Source organism: Amaranthus tricolor, chromosome 9, assembly GCF_026212465.1.
Source record: "Amaranthus tricolor cultivar Red isolate AtriRed21 chromosome 9, ASM2621246v1, whole genome shotgun sequence".
NCBI lineage: Eukaryota > Viridiplantae > Streptophyta > Magnoliopsida > Caryophyllales > Amaranthaceae > Amaranthus > Amaranthus tricolor.
In genome coordinates, this window is record NC_080055.1 from 2,538,711 (window position 1) to 2,557,551 (window position 18,841).

At 36.9% G+C, this 18,841-nt stretch overlaps 1 protein-coding gene across 1 annotated transcript; it reads left to right on the forward strand.

Moving 5' to 3' along the window:
- The first annotated feature begins 7,726 nt into the window (after window positions 1-7,726).
- LOC130823664 (beta-1,4-xylosyltransferase IRX14-like) lies at window positions 7,727-18,738 on the forward strand. Its single transcript, XM_057688383.1, has 3 exons — window positions 7,727-8,747; window positions 9,604-10,149; window positions 17,943-18,738. The coding sequence occupies exons 1-3, from the start codon at window positions 8,038-8,040 to the stop codon at window positions 18,184-18,186; spliced, it is 1,500 nt and encodes a 499-aa protein (XP_057544366.1). The 5' UTR covers window positions 7,727-8,037; the 3' UTR covers window positions 18,187-18,738.
- Window positions 18,739-18,841: the final 103 nt, after the last annotated feature.

Genomic DNA, 18,841 nt, shown 5'->3' on the forward strand with positions numbered 1-18,841 from the left:
CAAGGCTTGTGCTTTAATTGCCGTTCGAGGCTCGTACTCGATGCCGAAATCTGCTAGCTGGTTTGCCCAATCTGTGACACGGCTCGATTTGTTTTTCCCTTTAAGAATCTTTTTTAAAGGTTGATCAGTCCGGACAATGATCGGGTTGGACTGAAAGTATGGCTTCAATTTCCTGCTGGCCATCACTATCGCAAATATGACCTTTTCCACTTCGCAATAGTTCCCTTCTGAGCCGCGGAATGCATGACTCACATAGTATATTGGGAGCTGCTTCTTTTCCCTTTCCGCCACAAGCACTCCGGATAACGAGTATTCGGAGACAGAGACATATAAGACTAGCTTTTCCCCGTTGATGGGCGAAACTAGTTTTGGCAAGGCCGATAGGTGCTCCTTAAGCTGGCGGAAAGACTCTTCTGCTTCCGCGGTCCATTCGAATTTTTGTTGCTTTATCGTTTTGAAGAAAGGCAAGCATTTGTCCGCTGACTTTGAAAGGAATCTTCCTAGTGCAGCTATACACCCCGTGAGCTTTTGCACTTCTTTTACGGAGGTGGGGGATCTCATGTTTTGAATGGCCTGAATCTTATCTGGATTTGCCTCGATGCCCCGTTCGTCTACCAAGAAGCCGAGACATTTTCCTCCGGTGACCCCGAACACGCACTTGTCCGGATTGAGCTTCATCTGGTGTTTACGGAGGGTATTGAACGTTTCACGCAAATCCGCAGCGTGCTGAGTTGCGTGCTTGCTTTTTGTTATCATGTCATCCACGTATACCTCTAAATTCCGTCCAATCTGAGATTGGAAAACCTTGTTTACCATCCTTTGATAGGTGGCTCCAGCATTTTTTAACCCGAAGGGCATGACTTTGTAGCAGTAGACACCCATGCTAGTAATGAAGGCCGTGTGTGTTTGGTCCTCCGGCGCCAATTGAATCTGGTGATATCCGGCATTGGCATCTATGAAACTTAGTAGCGCATGGCCTGCTGTGGAGTCCACCAGGCGATCTATTTTTGGAAGTGGATAGTCGTCCTTGGGGCAGGCCTTATTCAAATCCGTGAAATCGACACACATCCTCCATTTGCCATTTGGTTTCTTCACGAGGACGACATTGGATAGCCAATCGGAGTATTTGCATTCTCTAATAAATCCGGCTCTCAACAATTTTTCAACTTCCTCTTTGGCGGCCTCAGTCCGCTCTTTTCCTTGATGCCGCAGCTTCTGCTTTACTGGTTTGTGGCCTGGTTTTATGTCAAGTTTATGACACATGACGCTAGTAGGGATGCCAGGCATTTCTTCCGTGCTGAAGGCGAAGACGTCGCGAAACTCAGCAATGGTGGCCACGATTTCTTGTTTAATCGTACCAGGAAGATCTTTCCCTATCTTGACTTGCTTTCCCTCGAACATGTCTACTTCCTCGTATCTTTCTATGGGGCGAGGCCTTTCATGTGTGCTAGGGTTTTCCATATACACGCTCATGACAGCGGGAGCGTCTTGATCTTCCCTTTCCCTTTTGGCGGGTGTCGCGGAATGTCCGCGCTTCAGAGTGTTTATAAGGCATTGGCGGGCCATTACCTGATCTCCCTTGAGGATGCCAACTTTCCCATCGTCCCGCTCGAATTGCAGCAAGAGTTGATGAGGGAAGATTGCAGCTTTGATCTTGTTAATGAGGGGAAGTCCCATGATGGCGTTGTAAGGGAAAGTGAGATCCACTACCGTGAAACGTATGGGCAGGGACCTGCTTTCATTTCTTTCTCCCACGCGCACGGGGAGAATGATCGTTCCTAGCGGAATGACCTGACTTCCCCCAAACCCGATCAGCGGCTTATCTAGGGGCTGCAAGTGCTTTTCCTCAAACTTCATTTTTCTCAAGCACTCCATTGTAATGAGATCAGCCGTGCTTCCGGTATCCACGAGTACCCTTTTGACTTTCATCTGTCCGATTTTGAGGGTGACCACCAGAGGGTCAGTATGGGGCTGTTGCAGTGTTTGAGAGGTCGTAGCATCAAATTTCATGACCGGCCCGTTGGTTACGGTCGTTGTCGGTCTTTTCAACAGAGTATGGACACTGTCTTTCGCGGCGCGGACGGTAGGATATTCCTCGGTATATCCTCCAAAAATCATGTTGATGGTCCCTTGTGTATGGGAACCTTCGCGCCTTGCCTCTTCCCTCTTGGGGGATCCGCGTCTTTGATTCCACGGCCTTCTGTTTGCTCCTCCTCCCGTGTCATAGTCCCTCTTGTTGAGGAACCTGGAAAGCTTTCCTTCATCGGCCAGCTGATGCAAGATACGCTTGAGTTCGCGACATTGGGCGAGGGTATGGCCGTGCTCTTTGTGGTAGTCACACCACAAATTGTAATTGCGCCTGTCGGAAGGAGTGGCAGTGGGAGGTGGAGTTGGCAACTTGTCGCGAACGGCAAAGAAAATATCCCTTCTGTTTCGATTAAACATCGGGTCATTTCCTCCGTCTAACAAATTGCGTGTTCTGGATTCCCCTGCCGTGGTATAAATGTGATGGGAACGCGGGGGTCCCATGTCTGAAGGGGGCGTGGGACGACGCGGCGTGTAATTTCTTTCCCTCCTCGACTGGTGCTCTTCTCTGTTCCTCGAGGATTGGTGGGGAGTTGCGACGTCTTTCTTGTCAGACTTCTGCCTCTTGGGGTCATGTGCCTGACATACCTCGGAGGCCGTGACATAACTTTGACATTGCTTCATGGCCTCCGCATATGTCTTCACCTGGCTTTCCACCAACTGGAACTTGAGCCTTTGAGCCTTCATTCCATTGATAAGGGCGTTTAAGGCGACTGATTCCTCTAAATCCGTCACCTCTAGCACCGCTTCATGGAATTTCTTAAGATAGGAGGATATGGATTCTCCTTCCAATTGAGTGATACTAAGTAGGTGGAAGTTTGATTTCTCCTGCCTTCTTGAGGCTATAAAGTGGCCCAGAAATTTGCCTTCTAGTTGGGCAAAATTGTGGATACTCCCTTGTGGAACGGAGGTGTACCACGTCAAGGCTGCTCCCGTAAGAGTAGTTGGGAAGAATTTACACCATAAGGAAGGGTTGGTAGTGTGCAGCACCATCAAATTCTTGTACGCCATCAAGTGTTCTTCGGGGCACGACGTGCCATCAAACGCTGCCATATTTGGGATTTTTATTTTCCCCGGGTGGGAATGTTTAGTATTTCAGGAGCCATTGGAGAGATTATCGGCGTAGGATCTCCAGAGAGGATATTGACCTCGACTTCGTTCCGCGGCATGGTTACAGGACTCGCTGGATGGCTAGATCCTACCAGCTGCGCCCTCTTCCTTTCTTGCCTCCGTCGATCCACCAGCGACTGGATGCTTTCGGATGCCTTATGCTTTTTGCTTTCTAAATAAGTACGGGCATCTTGAGAGGCGGTTTTAGACTCTCTGTCTCTAGGATCACTTTTGCTGAGGCTTGCGTGAGTCCTTGATCTCTCCCGTCGCCTCTTGTTTCTCTTACTGGAACGTGACATCTCCGAGTTCCCATCCTGAGATTCGTGGGATTTGGGTGTCTCGTTAGGGGGCTCGATCCGTTCCCGCAGATTTTTTATTTGATCCGCCATATCCTCCAATACTTGTTGCGGAGCAGGATTATTGTTATTCATGACGGCGCGGAGCTGTTCGGAAAACGCAGCAGTGAGGTTTCGTGCTAGCATGTCCAGATCACGGCGGGTCACGGCCTGATTGTTGGCCTGACCTGCAGAAGTGTCTGTATCTGTGCTATGCACGGTTGCGGTTTGTGTTGGGTTTCTTTGGGAGCCATGACTTTTTTGTTTAACTCCCCACAGACGGCGCCAAACTGTTTCGGTGATGAAACGAGGAAGTGCAAAAGACACTTAAAATACCTGGAGATAGGTAGAAGTGTAATCAAGAGGAGCAACTCGTAGGAGGAAGTGACTTGAGTTCCTGCAAAACAACTCGTTAGCCTTGTCCGGGGGGTGATCTCCCGGAAAACCCCTCCGACGCTCAAGTTAGAACGTGGATATGAGAATATGGTACAGAATGAATACAAAAAGATGCAGTGGGTGATGTTATTGGAATGTTGGTAGGCTAATGAAGAGGAGTATGAGCAAGGATGCTTAAGAGGGTTATTTTCAGATGCCTCCCCCTCTCTTGATGGCAGCCCCTATTTATAATGGTGAGGAAGGGAAGTTACATCGGAGAGTGGGAGTTGAAGATCATGGGAGACATGGGCAGTCAATTCCCATGGAGAAAGGATTATCATACAATTAAGGGGAAGTTATCTTTGAGGAGAAGTGGACTAACATGGGAGTAGTGGGAGGAGGACTAACATGGGAGTAGTGGGCAGTTATCAATCTTGAAGTAAGGAGATCCATGCATTGTGGAAGAATGGGAAGTTGCTTTACGGGAAGGTAGTTTAAGGCATTGAGAGGTTACCAATTCATGGGCCATTCAAGGGAGATGGAAAACCCAGAAGAAGGCCCGTTGACCGAAAGTCAAATTCAACCCGAAAGGTCAAGGGGTATTTAAGTAATATAACGTTAATTATTAAATAAATTAATAAAAGAATAAATATTACCATGACAAATTAAATACAAAGATAAATAAATATACACTTGAATACAAGTCTACAACTAATCAGTTATTTTCCATATTTTATTTACTTTTCATTTTTCGATTTTCAGTTTTCAGTTTTTAGGAAAACTAAAAATCAAAAATGGAAAACCAAAGAGAATGGTATTTACTTTTAGTGTTTAGTTTTTAAAATCATTATATGTTTACAATAAATTTGACTAATTTTTTATTCCTCACTAGCTAGGACATATATCATATTACTTTAAAATTTCAAAATCATAAAACAGAAAACCGCAATAGTTTTGTTTTTTCTTTACCAAACATGTATCCCTTTTTTCGTATTTTAAAAACAAAAATCTTGCTAAAAAAACGCTCTAGGATCATCTGTTAATAATGATATAAATTCAATTTAAAAAGTAAAAGAAAATATATTTTAAATTATGGATTATATAAGCACTAGATAGATTTCCGTGTAAATCATGAATGTAAAAAATATTTACTTATATAAATATATTAATATTAATTTATAAAATTAATTCATTTCATAAATTTAATCATTAAATCTTTGTATTTTTTATAATAATAGAATTGACAAAGCAAAGAAATAATTTATTATACAATTATATCAAAACATATATGTGTAAAAATAGACAAAAAAATCACCATCAATCAATAAAATTTTATCAAATTGATTATTGTTAAGCAATATTATATTGATGAAATCACCCAAGTCAGTGTACGTCAATAGTTTTTATTAAATTTTAAAACATACAATTTTAACATGCAATAGAATACTTTGTTTATTATAGAAAATTATTCTTTTTTTTTTATGATCCCATCATTAAAAGATTTTAGATTTTCCATCAATATGGAGTATAATATTTTAATTTAATTTGAAGATTTTTATTATGTATGATTATAAATATTTTTAAGAGAATAATAAAATATATAAACAGAATATAAAATATAATATAAATTTTGAGCTTAAATTTATAATCATGTATGATTATAAAATGTTTTTAAAGAATAATAAAATATAAACTGAATATAAAATACTCCCTGCTATTCACCTTAAGAGTCCCATTTGACTTTTCACGGATTTAAGGAGAGTCAAAAGTGGGACCCTAAGGGTAGGAAAGAGGGTGATTTAATGAGTTTTTAATGTAAGGGAGGAAAATTAGTATGGGTAATGGAGGGTATAATTGAAAATAGGATAAAGCTACTAAGGCCATAAAAGTCAAAAACCCATACCAAAAATAGAATTGGGACAATTAAGGTGACTTGACCATAAAAGAAAATGGGACACATAAGCTGAATAGGAGGGAGTATAATATAAATTTTGAGCTTAAAATTTATGTATACGAAAATTGTGCATATGAAAATTGAAAATTAAATTATTTTATTTATCTTTTTATGATGGTTCACTTCTTTTTTTTTTTTGTCAAACGATTTTCTATTAACATAAAACAAAAACCTTTACAAATAGGGTATAAACTCAAATATCCAAGGTTCTCCCTATTAATTGCATCAGTGTAAAAGTGGGGACCACCTTCTAGGAAGAGTTTCCCCACCTCACTCTTCATTTGCACAGGAGAAGCCGGGATATCTCAAAAAAGCCATACACGACGTTACAAGAATTTGGCTTAAATAGCTAAGACAAAAGGACCAAGCAAAGCAACAAGCAAAAAGGCTCAACTACAAGTTCCTCAACTAGAGTGCAGGGGCCCCATTTGGAGATAGAGAGGCGAATCTGATTTTGGAATCAGCTTTGATGGTGTCTACTATCCTCCCTACTATCATTACCTTCTTCTGCCATACCGCATCGTTTCTTACTTTCCAGATAGCATATACAAGGTTGCAGAAGATTGCAGCTCTGAGTTGCGATTTTCCTTGGATAAAAACCATTTTCGAAGTATGTCTTTCATGTTTCAAATGTTCCAGTTTACGCCCATCCAATTTATAAGTGCTTTCGTGCATTGAACGCTGAAGTTGCACTTGAAGAAGAGGTGTTTAAGCGTTTTGGTTTGTGTTCTACAAATGGGGCACAAATCATCATCCACCACACCAATGCTTTTGAGTCGTTGTTTTGTTTTGAGTCTTTCAAGGTATGCAAGCCAAACCACAAAGCGACTTCTGGGAATGACAGCTCGGTTCCACACTGCAGTAGCCCAATATACTTTATCTGTGGTCCCCATTAGATCTTTGTAGACGACATCGATGGAGTATTTCGGGTTTTCCATCCAGTCCCTCAGAGTTTCCTTCACCTCACACAGCTTTTCGATCACCTAGCTCGTAGTGATGGGCGCATTAAAGAGATCCCATTTTCCACCTTTTATATACACCTCATGTATCCACTTTACCCAAAGGGAGTCCTGCATTGTGTTGATGTGCAAGCTATTTTTCCTACATCTGCTAAGAATTCCGAGCCCACCTTCCTTTTTAGGCCTGTAGACATTCTCCCAATTCACATTTCCTGGAGCTTCGTTGTCTGTTCCCCCGTACCAAAGCTATGAGCGACACACAACATTGTTCTGTTGTCTGGTTCACTTCTTAATGAAACAAACTTTGATTTTAATTAAGGAAAACCAAAGAAATGAGTAAGAAATTACTCAACTCATAATACCCTACTAAATAAACGGAAATATCATTTGTGAAGTTAAGAAATCATATTTATGTGGTAAAATTTGATAGAGTGAGAGTTTTGTGATTTTAATTTACCCTTTTTAATTTTGTTTTTTTTATTATTACTATTATTATTATTATTATTATTATTATTATTATTATTATTATTATTATTATTATTATTGTGGTGATCTACAAATCACGGGGTTATTGATTAGGGATTATTGACTAAATAAATCTCAAGAATAAATTAGATTAGATAATTAGAAATTAAGTACTTCCTCCGTTCCAATTTACTTGCAACGTTTGCTTTTTCACGCAGTCTAATGCACTAATTCAACCTTAGATATCTCTAATTATAAATCATAAAAAGTTATAAACATTTAATATCAATAATTTTTGCAATAAGACGAATCAAATAAGATTTCACTTGATTATATTTTAACCAACAAATTAAAAACTAATCACAAATTAAAAATAATGAATGAACTGTCGAAGTAATTTAAAACGAAGAAATTGCTCTAAATAATGAATCTTTTTAGCTATATTTCCGTCCCCTTCAAATTAACAAAATCCGGGAAATCAAATCTCTTACCTTTTCTGTCCGATTTCCTCCCAATTTCCAGATTTCCATGTCCGATAACAACTCTTTTCTTTTCCCCCAAAATTTCTCTCAGTTTTCAGTTCATTCAAATACCATCAAACTCAGTAATCAGTAGGTACCAGAAAGTGACAATTAATCAAACTTACTCATTCTTAAATCCTACGTTTTCCTTTCATTTCTTCCTACTTAACATCACCAATCGCCATTGTTATACCTTCAGACCTTCTAAATTTTCATACCTCAAAAAATTGAAAATGAAGCAACTTTCATTGCTTCAGCAGCAAGCTACAAATCGTAGGAGTAACAGTTTTAGATCAATTGATAATTCAGTTGACGGAGCAATTAAATCTCCAGCAACGTTATTTTGGCTGATTCTTCATGGATTATGTTGCTTAATTAGTTTGATTTTAGGTTTCCGATTTTCTCGATTAGTTTTTTTCCTTTTATTTTCACCTACTTCATCACCTCCTAACTCTCCTTCTCTTACGATGCCGTTTTTGAGAACCCTAGAAAAGCAGTCTCCGGAGATTCTTCAACCTCCGATTCCGAATAATCGGACGGCTGGTAGTCGAGTTGTTGTTGGGCGTCACGGGATCTTGATCCGACCATGGCCCCACCCGAATCCGGAAGAGGTGATGAGAGCGCATAGGATTTTGGAGAGAGTTCAGAAAGAGCAGAGGTTACAATATGGTGTGAAGGAGCCTAGGAGTGTTATTGTGGTCACTCCTACTTATGTTAGGACTTTTCAAGCTCTTCATTTGACCGGTGTTATGCATTCTCTTATGAATGCTCCCTATGATGTCGTTTGGATTGTCGTTGAGGCTGGTGGACCGACTAATGAGACAACGAATTTGATTGCAAAGTCCGGGTTGAAGACTATTCATGTCGGGTTTGACAGAAAGATGCCGGTTACTTGGGCAGATCGTCATCGGGTTGAGGATCTTATGAGGGTCCAAGCATTGAGGTGAGTTGTTTGTTTTTAATTTAATTTCATTGAAATTGTTTATGAGAATTAGATACATTTATCTGCAAATTGGATACATTTATCGTAGTATTTACTTTGGCTTTTATTGCTTGCAATATGCTATTTATGTATATATTTGTATCAATGTCCGAGGGAATTGGATACATTTATGGATATACGCATACTATGATATGGATATAATAAGCGTATAACTGCATATTATGCAGATTGTTTTATTTCAGATTTTCAACTTGGATGAGAATACATACTATGGATGTATGCATAAAACTAGAATTTTGAATGTGAAATGCAAGAATTAAATATTACGTATTTAAGCATACGACTCGTACTTTGGTCCGTGCAATGCAAGAAGCCAGGAATATGCATTTATTTGATAATTCGATAGTATGAAATATGAACGCAAGAATGTAATTTTTGCTTTGGTTCTTTGTAATGCTAGTACTATTATTACTGGGATCCAGTAGCAACATTATAAGCTATTGAACTACAAGTGGAAGCGAAAATAGTAAACAAAGTTCAAATTCTTCGATGGGTAAATAAAAAGAGAGACGTGAAAAAAAAATAAGAATTCCAAAAAAAAAAAAGAAATAAGAATAAAATTAAATTATTCTATGTTGAAAATAAATATAGAAAAATAAGGGAATGACATGGCATCCTTGAAATGTTTGAAAACTTTATATTTTACGATAATTGCATTGATATAAATTTTAATTGTTTTAGTTATATCCTTGGCATCTACCGTAAATGAAAAATATGATTTGATTCAAGTAAATTATTAGTGGTAAAAGATTTAAGATTGAAGTTTGTTGTTGGTGGCTTTTTGGTGATGTGACAGATTGGTGAGAGACCGAAAATTGGATGGTATAGTTGTTTTTGCGGATGATAGTAATATGCACAGTATGGAGTTCTTTGATGAGGTACAGAAAGTGAACAAGGTTGGGGCTCTGTCTGTTGGGATTCTTGTGCATTCAGGGGATCCTAACGAGCCTTTGCAAATAGAAAAGACAGAGAAAGAAGAAGGTTCGTTGCCTGTTCAGGGTCCAGCATGTAATTTATCAGAAAATTTAGTAGGTTGGCACACTTTTGATGCAAGTCCTTATGTGGAGAAGAGTGCAGTTTATATTGGAGATATAGGCACAATTTTGCCAAGAAAGACGGAATGGGCTGGGTTTGTGTTGAATTCAAGGTTATTGTGGAACGATAATGTTGATAAGCCGAAATGGATGAATGAGCTGAATACTTTGGCTGATGAGAGCATAGAAAGCCCTCTATCGTTGCTAAAGGACCCTTCTGTTGTTGAACCTCTAGGAAGCTGTGGTCGCAAGGTTTTGCTTTGGTGGCTTCGTGTAGAGGCTCGTGCCGACAGCAAATATCCTTCTGGGTTAGTTTCTCTCAACCTTTGCTGTATTTTGCAATCTTTTGATGATTTGAAGTTGTTTTAATTTTAGATTTAACTTCCCTCTATGCTAGTTTGTTTTAATTTTGCAATCATTTGTTGTCTGCTAGTTTGTTTTGTAGAGTCCAGAATAGATGTTACTTTATAATAAAAGCTTGAAATGTGTTATTACAATCATGTAAGTTCTTATTGTATTGGTGCATCTTATTTTGCCAGGTGTTTCATAGTTTATTATGAGTTAACTTCCTTTTAGTAGTTAACGGTTGTGTCACGCTTTCAACCTTCCTTAATTTTATGGTGGCTGGATATTATTTGCTAAATTTTTGTTTTTACTTTAGTAAACCATTGTTTTTTTTGTAGAGTGAATCGGTAACAACCTAAACCCCGAGTTTAAGCATAAAAGCTTGGGGTAGAAAAGAACAAAAAATATGTTGGGGCACACTTGAATATTTGAAGTAGACCATCTTAGAGTGGGTCTGTTCCCCCTAATTTAATTTTAGATTGCTTCCATTCAGCACATATTTACCGTCTCATTTTTACTATTCATTCACTTTAGATTAATTAAGCTTTTTTGCACTTTTGGATTCGAAGAAGCCCAAACCATAGTATATCGTATCAGTGGAGATGTAAATGTGTTCATATCTACTAATCCTTTACAACCTGTATCGTAAAAGGTTTAAAAATCGCGTTTTGATTTGTTTGAAGGAATTTATCTCATGGTCTTGCTAAAATTTGACGGTAAGATGCGTGCATCACCATGTTGCATCTTCTTATTGCAATTGTGACTAGAGTCTTTTTTTTATTCATTAATGCCCTAACTCGAGGTGATACAAATAAAGAAACTATGATAATCAATGAACGATATTTAAAGTTCCTTGTGTCCTGGGGACAAATTGTTTGCTTTTCAAAGCAAGGATCTTAATTACGCCTTTAGCCTGGTCTTTCGTATCTTTGGAGGTGTTTTCTTTTCTTTTGAAATATTGTCGGGAATTCTTTATTAAATGCACTTTTTGTGAAAATTTTCCTTAAAAAATTGGGAGAAGTTGCTATTTTCAATGTATTTTTTTTCCAAAATGCCTTTTTCGAAAAATTGCCACTTATTGGATTACTTGTTGGTTTTTCTTTTCTCCATTTTCACTTTTTTTTAAAGCTCGATATTTTAATGGCAAAGGATAGGAAGGGAAAAGAAAATAATTATTGCTTCCAATATTTGGAGTTGTTGTTAGTGGCAGACTCAAACATGAATATGCAACCCCATTTAAAAAAAATCAAGGGATATTTCTCATGGTGTCAGCTAACATCTCATTGCAAGCTCTAAGTAATACATAAATAGCATATATTACGTGAATCGGTCAATGATACTTTTACTTGATCAAACTGCTTAAGTAGGATGCTGTGTTCATCAATAAGTGCTTAAAATGTAATATCGATTAACAGAGTAACAAAAACTTATAATTCATTATCACTTGTAGAACTACAGTGTCATGGAAGAAATCTTGTAAAACCTTTTACTTTGAGCTAAACCTTTATTAAAATAAAAAAATATTAATTTTAAAATTTATATTTTTTGTTGTCACGTTGTTTTTTTACTCTACAAATTATATTTTTGTATCATAGAGATTGACTTTTGCTGATAAATCTTAGTTCATTGTAATGAAAAAAATTTTATCGCTTAATTTTGCAAGAATTAAATTGGATGATAATACTAATCCTTATGCTTTGAATAATTGTTACCTGGAACGACTTACGGTTTGGAAAGGGGAAGGGGAACGGGAACACGGAACGCAACCTAGATTGATTTGAAAACGATTGGGTACGAGATACATTATGTATAAAATATATTTTTGAAAACAAAATTAAAACTAAAATGATTAATTTGCTGTAAGAAATTATTTACAAGTGAATTTTTTTTTTAGATTTCTAGTTTTCATCTCGTTTTTATCTCCCTTCTTTTTTCTTTACTTTGTAAATGAAGGCCAAAATACCTTTTAAAAAGGTTTTCTACTCCGGGACATCACTTTGAGCGATTTGGATTGCGTTTCGTGTTGTTTGGGGATGAACGTGATCTTGATCTAATTACATCGATACTATATTGATCATTCTACTAAAATCTTTTGCTAGTAGGTATTTGGCTCCCCCTAACTTAAATTTTTGGCTTTGCCCTTGATTACATTTAAGAGGTGTCAAAAAATAATGATTGTATTGAAAATATATATAAAAATAAAAACTCTTAATAAAATTGAGGAAGACTTGCCGAAAATAAAAAGTATTTCAAAGTGAACAAACAAATTAAAACTACCGTTATAGTATGGAATTATGATGATTAATTTATAGTGAATCTTTTTGAATTTTCATAATATAAATTCAAATAAGCTTTGGATTCCTCTTGGTAATTATTGGATTTGAATCTATGACATGTTTGTTTGGTCATTATTCATTAGTAAAAGAATGGAAAAATAGCGAAAAAAGTCTACACTATTTGACTTTCTAAAACAATTATTACAGTCATCCAATGTAAATTAATACTTGTTAGATTATTTTATTATGCGATTCGAGCCATTGACTTTTTATAAAATTTTAAATTTAATCAAAATAAAAATAAAACATTGAAAAATAACAAATGAATTCAAATACTTATATCTTGACAAAATATAAAATTATTTCTAGATAACCCTGAATCTTAGACTTAATAGATAGTATTCAAGGTTGGTAAATATATTTTTATTGTATTTATCATAATGGTTGCTGTAGAATTTCTCTTCAAAACTTTCTCGTTGTTTTCCTCCCAATGGAATAAAGTTGAGTATTCAATTTTTTCCTCCCACATTTCCACTCCCTGTCCTAGTAATCAATCTACTTTTTCTTCCCTGCCTTTTTCGTAGACTGTTTTTGAAAGAAACACCTCCTTACATCTCTATAACTTTCCATTTTGGTGTTGATTTGATGGCTGCAAAAGGTGCATGATGGTTGATTAAGATCTTCACATCATTGAATGCAAATTACAATTATGAGTAAATAGGTCTTATTCTTTTCATGATTGCATACTCGATTGTATAGTTCACCCTATTCTTTTTGATACAGATCATAAATGCCAGCTTGCAAATCTTTAAAACAGTAAACTTTATTTTCATAACTAAAGTCCCCTGCAAGATTAATTTTAACCCACATGCTAGTGTTAAAGTACACGCCGGATAAGACCAAGAAGAGGGAAGATACCCAAGCTTAATTCCAGGAGGCACTAATAAATAGGGCCTTCTTTGCTTTTGTTCGTGTGTAGGTGATATATGGGAATTTGGTTAGAGGAGGGAGATGGAAAGAAGTAGACACCCTTAAGGTTTACCCAAAGGAGAAGAGTGGAAAACCTCAGAAAAGAGAAGGTGAGAACAAAGAAATGGGGGAAATGATAAAAGAAAAAGGTTAAAGGGGGTGGAATTTTACAACTTACGTGAGATTCTGTGCTACGTTAGAAATATGAGGAACTAAAAAATAACTTACATGAGAATTCTCATTGATTAAGCAAGGAAAACACCATCTTTAACTATTATTGTAGCTTGAGCTCTCTCAACTACAATCACTAACCTTCTATAAATCAGTCTAGGTGTTCTCCAATTGTTCAATAGTATTTGTTTTCCAACCTCATATGGGATGCTTGGCAAAATAGTTTTTCCAACAAATTTATCTAATTAAGGTACAAATAGATGATTGAGTGGTCAAATCATCTAATGCAAGTGATTGGCAAATTCGATGGTTAAGCCAACTTGGTGTTTTGAATCAATCAATCAATCAATACAACAAACTGCTCACACCAATGCGTTCAAAATCTGCCGGTCAAATCAAGTCAAATCAGGTCTAATCAACTACTCCGCAACTATCAATTATCACTTGCTTTGCGAACACACCCATAGTGTTTGAGATCTGTTCTTCAAGAAAATTAAAATTAAAAAATATTCTTCATTTAAATTTCATAAATAACTAGGAAACAATTTACCTGTGTCCTAGTACATCTCAAAATGGAAACAGGATTAGAATAAGACTCATCAATAGATACTTCGACTATACATAGGAATCTTGCACCCACGTGGTATATTTGCATGCGCAACTATCCCTCTTTGGGTCCCACTCTTCGAGGTTATTAGGTAATTGTTTGCAAAAGCCCATTTTACAAATTTTTCAGTCAGATTTTTTTTTTGACTTGCTCATATTATTTCTGAGGATTTTGTAATTGTTTGCGAATGAATCCATAACGATTACTTTTTAGTCCATTGGTAATCACTTGCTTGATCCGATGGCACACAAAATCTCTTGGTAACTAGAATCCTACGAACTCCTTGAATACTTGCTATATTAGTATATATTGCAGTGAAAAAGTTGACCCCTAATGCTGGTCCTAGAAGAAGCAAACATATATTTAGTTGGTCCGCATGACATTTTTTTTTGATTGAGGAGCCCATAATATAGGCATTTTGTGTCTATAGTTTCAAAACATATTTGACTTCAAGGCCACATTGACCGCGAAATCACGAGGACCTTCAGGTTTATGGACCTATAAGTTAAAAAGGATTGTGGTAGGCCCTTGAGACAGAATTTTTCAGAACCTTGTATTTGTTATTTTGTTGAAAACTCTTTTTTGGACTTTTAGTTCTTCGAAATAGACTTTTAGGTTTTTTTGATAGTGTATGTAAACAATTGATAATCATCCTGTCAGTCTAACTAACCAGTAACTGTTTATGTTAATAGCAGATGAGATATATTATGGAGGTTTTCTACCCCACTTATTAGAACTTATTTATAGCTCAGTTGGAATAGGTTTAGTCTAGTTCAAATTTTCCCACTAATAATCTCACTTATTCACTACTTATAAGTTCATTTTGAGCAAGTCCATTACTTCAGTCATTGGGGAGATCTGGCCCCTACTAAAGAAGTTCATTCTGTTTATTTTTTTTATTTTTTTATTTTTTATGAATGTATCTTGTAGTTATCTTTCATCAACCCTGGTTTTCCTTAAAGAACTGTTAACCACACAAGGAAGATGATATGTGTTTTTGCATGTTGCCACCATCTAATTTATTATACTTGTTACAACTTGTTTCTTGATCCAAATATTCTCTGATGTACTCCCGCGATCCAAATATTATGTACTTCCACTGTTCCTTTGATTTTCTTTGTTAGTGCAGCCATTTTGGTCAAGGAGGATATGGTATGGGTGATGTAATTTTTATTTGATGGGTCGAAGTATAGGGAGAGATAAACAAAAACAAAGGTTAGCGCAATAAGAGGGTTAGAAATAGAATCATAGCATTCTATCATTGTTGATTCTCATGCTTGTTATATGTAATAAATCAGCACAACTACTATAATATATAGATGAACTGTCAATCTCTATTAAACCTCTCCTTGGTCTTGCTTGAGTTTTTATCGAAGAGCTTAAACTGGACCTAGCATATAGAGATTCATACACATCGATGGTCTTCAAATGTAATATTTGCTTAAGGATGTTAAAGAAACTTGCATATCCGAATAGAACAAGGTTTTGGAAATGGTTTACTTATGTGAGGCTTTGACTTTCAGTGAGTACCCTGTTCAGTATGAGCCTTGGGATTTAATTGGACCTATGTAGTGATTCATACCATAATTGGTTTGTAGTTGTGATGTTGTTACATCTGCTGATTTTGGTGTTATATTAATATACTTCTATTTGGTAATTACTATTGTTGTAAGATTGCCTAAGACTTAGGGGTTCTTACAAGCTTTTAACAAAGGGAACGAAAGAAAGAACGATGAAGGAATTGATGATGGTGAATGTCGAATAAAAGGAACTGATTTTTTTGTGTTTCTGTTTGATTTTCGAAACAAGGGAAAGATAACAACGGCTAAATTCGATACTTACTATAAATCCATGTAGCAAGTAACGACACTCTTAAGACACAAGTGCATGCGCCAAATACACTATGCATAAGATCTTTTGCAAATACGACTCTAATCCAAGAATCATACAAACAATGAGGATTGAAACAAAACGTTTCGGGTTCTTTATCATTAATCAACTCTCAAAAACATAATACATGCTGAACTATTTATAAAGAAAAGCAAAACAAAAGAAACTAACTAAAAAACCGACTAGAGAACCGTGGGTTATGGCCGGTCATTGTGGCGTGTGGTAGTTACCACTCTGGCTGGTTGTAACCTCTTGGTAACCGCCCATTACATGAGTAACTTCTCATGTAACTTCCGTCCCATTATTGCCAATTACAAAACCGAAAACTTCCAGCAACTTACAATAAAACTGAAAGTAACTACCTAAAAATAACAAATAACTACCTAAATTTCTGATTTTTTTATTTGATTACATAAAATAGCTACCTAACTAATATGGACTAAAAAGGACTTAAAAGGTGATGACTTTGAGCATGCTTCCACACGCCTAGCTTGGCTTGACACTTGCTGAAAATAACTTCCTTCTTGTTGCTCTGACTTGATGGGGTTCTTCTGCATCCCCTATTCTAGACTTGCTACTTCTAGCTGTAGGTTCTCATTGAACTGGTTAAGCTGATATGTTGTATTGGTCTTGTACACTATAAGACCCACACAAGAGGAGAGTTAAATACACCCACCCGATGATGCTCAATCCTAAAACCAATTGATTTTCGGAGGAGTAGCCCATCAAGTATATATGTTACTCAACCCCTCTCTAATTCTTCGATGCGGGACCACATGTGGGTTATTTTCCAACACTCCCTCTTACATGTGAGTCCATTTTTAATTTGACGAGAATGCCATTCTTTGTGAATCCGCAAGTTGTTTTTTTATGGAAGAGCAATTTTTTGTTTGCAGTTGATCAGAAGCCGTCGGCTCTGATACTATGATAAATTTGTTATGGTGCTTGAACACTACAAAACTCACATAAGATGAGAGTTGACTACACATATCTGATGAGGTTCCATTCTAAAACCAATTGGTTTTGGTAGGAGTAGCCCATCAAGTTTTATATGTTAGTCAACCTCTCTCTAATTCTTCGAAGTGGGATCGCATGTGGGTTATTTTCCAACATAAGCGGTTCATTAATGCCCCTTTAGCAACTCATTGTCCCTTGTTTTCGTCTTTCTTGCCCTTTTCATTTGTTTAGGTTTGAAATTTCAAAACAGAGAAAGAGCGATGGGGGTTAAGTGGCCTGTTCAGAAATGGCGTTTCCTGTATAGAGCTGTTATTGAGTCATGACCATAGTTTAAAAACAAGGTCGTTTCACCGTGCAACCATATTATAAAAGGTTTTTGAGCTTACCGCGACAAAAGTATAGGCTGTACTGATTGCAAAATCATCTAAATAGACCATGAAATGGGTTCTCCGAATGTTACCGCGACCGTTACCAAAACCTTAACTTAGATGTTGATCTCTTAATACTCTACTCTTCCTGAGAACCAATATTAGTTATTTCTTCTAGTATTTGTATTACCTGGAGATTTAGAGGGTTAACTGAGCATCAATCTATAGATTTTTCTATTACTCTGTTAATACATGAAATGTGCACATCCAAGAGGCCCTTATGAGCTTTGACCGTCTGATGAAATGATTTTGCCACTGTAATGAAGTCTAATCAGCTCAGCTCTGTTCCAAATTTTCTATATGCATCCGTTACTAAACCATAGTCTACCTATGGATAGGGCTTATCCATATCTTAGGAAGATGCCTTTGTTTTCTTCCTACATCTTTGTTTCAATTAAATATTAGAAGCTGAGAGTTTTAATCATTATTTAGTAGATGAAATTATTTCTTTCTTGCAGATGGGTAATTGACACTCCTTTAGAGATAACCGTCCCTGCAAAGCATACACCATGGCCAGACATTCCGCCTGAACTCCCATCTACTGAGAAGGTAATAACTACTGAACAGAACTTTGCTGAAGAGCATGCTGTTAAACGGCCTCCCAAAATTCGAACCAAAAAAAGAAGTTCGCGGGGTAAGAAAAAGCGTGAAGCAAGAGTTGCAGAGACCCAATTTTCATTGAGACAGCAAGGAGAGCAGTAAGAATTCTTCTTTTCAGGATTATATTTTATCAGCCACACCCCTTTTGGAAACCCGCTATACCCGACCATCATACATGGAAAGAGAGAGTTCCAGCAGAAAGCATTCTGATCATCATACACCTAGTATATAAGCCGAAGTTAAAATGAGGATTTGCAAGAAAATGGTTGGTTGATATGATAGTGTGTATTTAGTATTTTTCCCTCATTTGGTTAATTCTTTTTTACCCCCTCTTATTATTATTATTATTATTCCTCCTCTCAGCCTATTTCTAAAAATTTTGGTTGATTGCTGAGCAAGGCATGTCGACCATTGTCGTCCATGTAGGAAACCTTTGGTATTCATATATCCTCCAAGTCGATACATACCATCTTTGATATACAGATTTACTGATTGTATGCAGTTGTCGGTCGAGTTTCTGTGAATGAATTGAAGATTTCTTTTTAATCTCTTTTTCTGGAAGTGTAACTGCATTTAAACTTGTCGCATTGCGTGCTGTAATTTGAATGAGTTTTGAAGTAAAGATGTTTAGCTGATTAGCTTAGTTCTTTAGTACTTTCAATGAAGTAAACAATAAGGGTATCTTAGGTTTCACAAAAACTTCGGCGAAGGAAACAAATAACATGAAGTCCGTGCGCCGGCGTGCGGTCCCTTAATT

Excerpts from the sequence above, each read along its gene's own strand:
- LOC130823664 (XM_057688383.1), top strand. The coding sequence starts at position 8,038 with ATGAAGCAACTTTCATTGCTTCAGCAGCAAGCTACAAATCGTAGGAGT. Across the intron at positions 8,748-9,603 it reads ATGAGGGTCCAAGCATTGAG|ATTGGTGAGAGACCGAAAAT; the intron begins GTGAGTTGTTTG and ends GTGATGTGACAG. Across the intron at positions 10,150-17,942 it reads GACAGCAAATATCCTTCTGG|ATGGGTAATTGACACTCCTT; the intron begins GTTAGTTTCTCT and ends TCTTTCTTGCAG.